Source organism: Eublepharis macularius, chromosome 1 (genome assembly GCF_028583425.1).
Source record: "Eublepharis macularius isolate TG4126 chromosome 1, MPM_Emac_v1.0, whole genome shotgun sequence".
Taxonomy (NCBI): Eukaryota; Metazoa; Chordata; class Lepidosauria; order Squamata; family Eublepharidae; genus Eublepharis; species Eublepharis macularius.
This window is the reverse complement of record NC_072790.1, coordinates 114,580,072-114,588,152: the sequence shown is the minus strand read 5'-3', so window position 1 is coordinate 114,588,152 and position 8,081 is coordinate 114,580,072. Positions and strand designations below refer to the sequence as shown.

The following is an 8,081-nucleotide window of genomic DNA, read 5'->3' as shown; positions in this document are numbered from 1 at the left end:
ATTCTGCATATTTGAATGAGTTAGTGCACATGCTCAGTCACACACATTTTGACAAGTTTAGGTAGCACACGATGGCTTGAAATTAACAGCTGAAAGCATGAGAGGTTGTGAATGAATTAATTTTGCCTTGGGATTTCATTTGTCTATTTTTATTCCTATTGAACAGTTTCAAGCAATTTGTGATAGTGTTTTTCTAGCACTGCAGTGTGTATCTGTATTTTTTTCAAAAAATTCCGTATCTTTATAAAAAACGTGTAATAGCTGCTACCAACAATAAAACATTTCAGCTAGGGAAAAAGATGACAGAGCCTTTGTCCATGGGAAGAAAGAATACTACGAGAATAATATTGTGGCTCATTATTTTGTAACATTGTCTCATATCTTTAGCTACTTTTTAGGGGCTTTCCTCCCTCTGCAGGGTACTAATTATTGTTTGGATGTGAATGCACTTTTTAACCTTTCCAGTATTAGTTTCCATTCAGTACAAATGTTCTAATTAAGAAGTCATTTAACATGAAAATAATATAAATGAGGAAATGTGTGAAAGTTGCTAGGTTTTTTCCTTATCGATCAAAGGAACAGTGAAGCAAAATCTGTTATTACGTTTGTTCTTGTTTATCTCCAGAGTTCAAAGCCTTAGCTTTCACTGCAAGAATGAGATGATCCAATTTTTTTTCTGCAATGCCAAGTCAGAATGAAGAACACTGTAGTGTTTCATGAAATGTTAGCATCTGTATGCTAGCAGTGCCTTTCAATAAGTGAAGGACACTCTGTTGTGAAATAAGAGTCATGAAAGAATCTGGTATCATTCAAGTTCTGAAATACACATCTTTAAAAAGTAGCTAACTCATCACCTTAGCTAGCTCTGACTCACAACCCCTGTCTTCCTGGTACCAATATGTGTTTATAGATATTTACGAAGGGTGGTATATTTTGGAGCCTACTGATTGTGTTACCCAAACAGGCAGTCTCCTAATTAGTTGGGGGAATTAGCTTAAAAGAGACAAGTGACAGGGGATACCTGGGATTCTCCACCTACTTTTATGGGGATTATTCCTGTAGAGAACTCTCCAAATAAAACCAGCCAGATGTTCAACTGGAAAGTTTTTATTAAAAGGGAAATAAAAGGGCAAACATACAAACACACATAGCACACACAAGATGCTAACTAAAAGGAAATCAGGGAGGAAAAGGGGAGAAAGTTTCAGAGAAGGCTATTGTTACCAGTCTTGAGGATAGAGGTCTACAGCAGCAAAACGACCAGCGTTTCACGGAGAACAAGAGAAGGCCCAAACAGGCACGTGTATGGCTCCAAAGACTCTCTCTCTTTTACTGGTGGCTAGGGAGTCCAGATATAGGGCAAAATGCTCCCTGTGGCAAGCTGACATCTTTGCCCCCAAAACAATGACATAATGGGTTTTCTGAAGGTGGATAATGAGCTGCGAGAGGCTCAATGGGTCTACTTGAGGTACACTATAGGTATAAATGGTGTTTGATAATCCTTTGAGTACCAGATAGGTAAAGCTATCAAATTTGGTGAATAGCGTTAGGTGGTGCTTAATTAGGGTAAACAGGTGAGGGGAAGTAAGGCTGGGTGTGGATGAGATTAGGCAGAAGTTTCTTGGGAGACCTTATTGTCCTAAATTATGCATCCCTCCAGGGCATGGAGGGGGTCCTTAGCCACTCTGACTCCCCTTCTAAAGTATTTTCCAGGTTCCTACCTGGCTGGCATCTATTTTGTTTAACTTCATGCCAGGCAGTGCCTTATGCTTCTAACATATGAGAGTGTTTGTGATTTCATAAATATAAACTGCCCCTCAGTGGGAGAATCTGACTGCTAACAGTTGATGCTACATGCTAGAGGATAATTGTCAGATCAAAATTTTAAAAATGTCGTGTACAGCTTCAGTGTTTATTCTATGGAGGTTTTGGAGCAAAATGTTCTGGAATGAGAAGTGTTTAGTCCATTCTAGAGGGACAACACTAAAAGAAAGAGATGAGCCTGCAAACCAATCATGCCTTTTCCAAGTACATGCTGTGCTTCTTTAGCAAAGGAAGGGGATACAATAAGTGCTTTCTATTCAGCATTGCAAAACAGACTACAATATAATGGCAGGATTCAGCATATTGGCTCAGTAGATGGGCCTTTCCTATTGTCTCTATGGCCTGGAAAAAAAGATCCTGTCTGCTGTAATTGGAAATTTCCTTCATGTGCACAAACTCTAGATTATGGTCAGTGTAGAAGTCCTTGGTATACACTGTCTATGGAAAGGGGTTACCATTTTTAATTTTTTGCATGTTTTTAGTGCAAGCACTAAAATTGTCACATCACACAACACTACTGTGTTGTGATCCACTGTGTGAAAATGGAGGTGCCAAGATTGTTTGGGAGCAAAAATGGGGTTAAGTCTGTAGTTAGCATGAGAAAACTGGTTCTGGTATGCAGTGGTTTCTAAAGGCTACATAGCCTGAAATAAAGAGTTCATTATCTGTGCCTGTGTTTCGATTTGGTTATGCTCATCACTTAGAATATCAGTACAATCAAAGCATGCTTTACTTTGGCAGCCAGTTTCTTTATCTTGGCACCTCACCTTAACAGTATGCCAAAGCGAAAGTAGCAAAGTTGCTAGCTCTTACACATATATTAGGAATAAAATAGCTATTTCTTCTTAAATCCATAGCTCTTGAATATTGGTGTCACGATAGAAAAAGAAATAGTAATGTGTTTGGAAATGGGTATTGGGGTGAAGAAGAGGAATCACAGCCCTCCACTTTAAGGTTAAGGGATTCTCCCTTCCTCAGAAGAGTCTGCACGATTTCATTTTCACAGCAGTTACTCCAAGATGGTTATCATCTGTTATGCTTAAGGTTGGCTGCAGCAGCACTCTGACAGAATGTCACTTGTCTCTCATACACTGTCTCTAGCCATTCTTACAAGCAGGCTTGTTGCACGTACGAAGAAGTTATACTTAGCACTACCATTTTAGAACAGTATCCAAGATAGAACTTAATGAACACAAAAGTCCTGAAGGCACCAGAGATGGCCACAAAGAGAAATGTTGCGGTGGATTAGACCATGAAAAATTTTCTCTTTGGAAGTTGATTCCTCCTTTCTACCCTTGCATGCAGCAACGGTGGCATCCCAATGCAGGCTATAGCATGCTCAGAAGTATTTGGCCCATGGCACATCCCAGTGACATCACTGGTATGAATACCTTAGACTTTAAGCCACAGGTATAGTCTAGATTAGATGCAGGGTTTCTGGGCCTCAATATTTGAAGTTAAAATGTAGGTAATCCATATTCTGGTGGCATCCTTCACTTTAGTTCTGGTGGTATCCTTTACTTGAGTTTAATTCAAATTTGTAGCTTATATGCCTACATTTAAGTTAGCAAGGATCAGCATCTAAAAACAGTCAAAATATGGCTGACAAATCCAAAAGAAATGTCCAAGTATCTAAAAACTATCTTTCCATTGTAGTTTCTTCTGCACAGACTAGTATATACAGGTCCACCCTTGTTGGATTTGGGATTTCTCAAGTGTCCCTGAAATAAAATAATGGACTAATGTTACAATACTATGGCTCTAGCAAACTCCAGATATTTACAGAAAAGTAAAGACATCAAGAATTTAAGAGGGGGGAATCAAGCACAGTCCTTTAAGAAATGATTAGGTAAGGTTCATTCAGTTTTGTGAGTTCACAATGAACTTTGAGTAACTTAAAACATTCCTGTTTGAATGTAAACAACAACAGAAATAATATTTCAGCATCTGTACATTTGATTTCAAATTCTGTTTAAAAAAAGAAAACATTGAACAATCAAAACATCAGTATATATACATTGTACTACAAAACATTGGCTGTACAGTTTAAAATTAATTTATTAATTTTCCTGAAATTGTTACTTTATAGATCCTGAAATGATTTGTTAAAGAACAATGAATAATGAGTTCAGTTCAAAAGACATGTACACACAGGGGGGCATGATATAACCACAGCACAGAACTCTTGAATGCCTTACTGATTTCAATAGGAGAGAATTATAAATGTGAACACGCAGCACCTCTTGAAATCTGTGAGGCTTGTTCAACATAATTCTCTATGTGTTTACTTAGAGTAAGTCTCTCGAGTTCAATGTGGCTTACTCCTAAGTAAGTATAGATAGAGCTGGAGCCTGACAATTTTACTGAGCTTAAACTGGAGTAACTCTGCATAGGATTGCACTGCAAATTACTTAACTTTGACAGAACTTTACTCATTTTTTCAAGGCTTTGAATGTGCTGAGTATCTGATATTTGCAAACTGCACAGTACCCATACACAACCAGAGTAATCTTATCAGTGGATTATACGATAAACGGAGGTGTTATGGTATAGGGAAGGAATTGCAGGGTTAACTCAGGAGGACCAATCCATCCAAAGGAAGAGAATACACTATTCTTCCAAAAGTAAATCTTTTTCAGTTGTGCTTCCTACAATTCTTAGATTGGGCTGAAGTACTGAACCAGGAAGTTTCTATACAGATGTGCCATTTGACTTCCTGTGGCAGCAGTAAGCATACAAGATGGCATTAACCAAGACATTGCCTAAGCCATGCTGTCTTATACTGGCTTTCTATACTTGAGTTGCACAATCTTTAAAAATAAAGAGTGCCATTTCTGTGCATGGTTACTGTTTTTCCCTCCTCTGGCAAACACATAAAATATAAGATCCCTTAAGATATGTATTTTTTTAATTCTGTGCAACAGATGGATTCTGAAAGCATGTATTTGTATATCTTATCGTGTATTATTTCTTTTGATTTCAAATATTTTCATGTCGACTTCCCCCCAAATAAACAAGACAAATTTGTTTAACAAATATTCTGTCTAAAAATGCAATTTTAGTTAAGTGAGGGAAGATGCAGCACTGGAATAATTTTCCCAGATGCTGCCACTAAGTCCTGTTACAAGCAGTTCCTTGTACATTTTCATCCGGATCTCTGGGCTTGACAAAAGCGCCTTTATCTGATTCAGTTTGGATAACAGGGCCAACTGTTCTTTGTGCAAAGCTTCCTTTACTACATTGGCTTCATGGCTTTTCCCTAGGAAAAAAAAATGGTACAATTTTGCATACAATTAATTGTTGCCTAAAATGTTGAGAGAACCAAAGTATCAAAAAAGATGACATCTTTTGAGAAACCCATAGTTTTGTCCATTTGTATATAAAATGTAATGTTTAGACAAAAATATATAATTTGTGTATGCAATGAAGCATAGTGATAGGGTATCATGAACAAAGCCCATTTTGTAACACTCTGGATAATAGTAGCTGTGATTGATATTAGTAACCACACTTCTGACCAGTGTTTCTTTCCAATGCAACAAAAAAGTCTTCATTTCAAATACACTTCAAGTAAACAGTTATATTCTGCAATTCTGTGCAACACAATAAATGGCATCGTTTTCAATTTGGCTAGCCCATCTTCTTTGGAGATTGGTTTTCATCACAGAAGCTCTATTCTCTTCAAAAGCAATGAAGAGATTTTCTGCAGTTGAAACAGTTTGAAGTGGGCCTCTTTACTGGTCAGGCCTGTCCATCCCTCCCTGTCTCTCTGTCTTGTCTTTCTTTCCAGGATTCAGTAGTTTTTTTATTCTTAGCAACATTGACATCAGAGTTATGAAGCTCAGCAAGATAGGATCTCCTGTTCAGAAGAGGCGTCTGATGCCAGACAGTCACAAACTCAACTTGGCCATAGCAATTTAGCAGAGCTGACCTACAGGGCAGAGACATGGATATTTGTGGGACAGTCCTGCCTCTTGGTTCACAAAGTACTCATTTGCTATTGTCATTCTCACTTTCCTTGCTATTGCCAGTGGCTGCCTCCTCAGTTTTCACTGGACTTTCACAATCAGTCTGTCTATTTTTGTTTTGAGTTTCTTCTAGATACTGCTGCACCGCCTTGAGGACTGCATTCTCCACCAGTCTTTTGCTGAGGCTCAACAACTCCGCATCATCTGGCTCTGGCCCTCTCTTTTCACCTACACACCACAACAGACAAAAATCAGTAAAACCAGCACAGGTGAGGAAAGAGCATGCGATACACACCTGTTAGGAACAACTCTTCAGCCCTCCTTACCAAACTAGTCATGAAATGCAAACTCATCTGAGGCCCTCTGAGCATTGGCTTCAGTTTGCCAACAGCTTGCTTAAGGGAAGCAGGAAAGGGATGCCGGAAGGCAGATCCTCATGCTTTCTGGCTCTTTTGTTGCTTATTTGCTTGCCTAGTCCCCAACTGACTGTCACTGAGCTTTCTTCCTGCTCCTAAACTGTACATCTTGGGCACACGGAATAATCTGGGAGCACGTAATACTGTAGCATTGCTGAAGCTCAGTGTGTGTAGCCCAGAAGCCTGGATAGGATATCACTGTGGGAAAGAGCCAGGGATAAAAATATGAATTATACTTAAGTCCTATAAATCTTAACCAGCAGATAGTTATTAAAAAACAAAACAACTTCATAGCCTAGTTACGTTTCTACAGTTAACTGGATACTGCACACTAAGGTCCCATAGATCCCTAATAAACTGATATTCATATTAACCTTATATTAAATTGTAATATACTTCGTAAGTCAATGACTCACATAAGAATACATAACACATCCCATTAAATATTTATTTTCCTATGAAGCTGTAGTGCATAAATTTAAAAACTCACATGTCTACTGGCCATAATGAATTTGTATCCTGCAGCACAATCTATGTATTATCTCTGATTTTAGAGGGGAAATTTCAGTTTTGTTTACTGAACTGAGGGTACTTCCAAACTGCGAATGAAATGTATTTGGGTTCATGACCTTTGACTGCCCATTTAAAGCTTGGGGTGAGAAAGGGAAAGAAGGGAGGAAGTGAATAATATTTGCTACTGCCAGCTTTGTAAAATGATGCCACAGGAGATTGAAGCATGGAACAATCACACTTTACTGAACACCATGCAACTCTTACTAAAATCAAATCTGGTTTTCCCCAGGCACGTTTTCTTCTAGGCACCCACTCATGGTACACTTTGGTTCCTATTATCATTAAAGGGAGTACCTGTTAAAAATTCTCTGATCAGAAATAGCAATCAAAGGAATATTGATGCTACAGAAAATGATACTAACTGAGCAAGAGGAGGGCTGTGGGGTAGGAGTACACTTGGCTGCTCAACCAAATGTAGCTTTTTGTCCTACACAGTAGCCAAATTTGAATGGGGGGGGGCAGGACAAGCAGGAGACCCCTTTGCCCTTGGCCTTTACTTCACAGGTTTACTGTTTTATCTCTATTATACAAGCCACGCAACTATTAATTAGATGTCACAACACATGTTTTCTTGTGGCAGTGTAAGGCAAAACAGCAAAACATTCAGAGCTTGGCTCTAAAGTACATTCATTGTTCTAAAATTCTGTTTCTGTTTGGTAAACACAAGAGCGTTGACCCCAAAAGTCAAGATGGCCTTCCTTCAGTAGTTAATACTATACAAAGCAACAAGATACTTTTTAAGTGGTCAGATCTGTGGAGATGCAAATTGCCTTATTTACACATAGTTATTTTGAATGATTCAAAAACTGGGATTACTAGTTTGTTTATTTAATAGATTCTTAGCATGTCACAGGTGGCATTCATATGTGGAACATGAGAAAATTAACTGTAAGTAAATAATATTTTAAAAGCTATGCTATGTTTTCTTACATGTGCCCAAAGCTCTCATATTAAAAGTCTAATGTGAGAACCCTGGGTGAATGTGTGACACCATGCCACAATATTCATCATGTCTGTTCATTCAGTTTTCCAGCAGAATGTAAAGCTCTAGGGTCACTTAAGAACGGATAGTCCACCCCACCCCACCAAAAACAGCAGAGTCTGTAACCTCGTCCAATATCTAAATTAGCACAAAAAGTCAGGGGGCCCTTTATCATACCATAATCATGTGGCCATTGTATGCTCTTGCCATTGTTTGTAAAGTCATGATGAGACTATCTCATTATAGCAGAATGATGTGCAGCCTGATGAGCACGATACAACAGATTTGTAGCGTTATCAATAAGAAAACATAAGGCAG

The 8,081-nt window shown here is 38.5% G+C and overlaps 1 protein-coding gene across 5 annotated transcripts in view; it reads right to left on the bottom strand.

Moving 5' to 3' along the window:
- Positions 1-1,091: 1,091 nt before the first annotated feature.
- AKAP7 (A-kinase anchoring protein 7) overlaps positions 1,092-8,081 on the bottom strand; it is a 138,184-nt gene continuing 131,194 nt past the window's right edge. For 4 of the 5 annotated variants that reach the window (XM_054977031.1, XM_054977209.1, XM_054977293.1 and 1 more), the window contains exon 8: positions 5,002-6,020. In XM_054977031.1, the coding sequence (XP_054833006.1) occupies positions 5,815-6,020 (206 nt within the window). In that variant the 3' untranslated portion in view covers positions 5,002-5,814. Of the gene's footprint in view, positions 6,021-8,081 lie in introns of all 5 variants that reach the window. The other variant, XM_054977122.1, reaches the window with a different exon arrangement.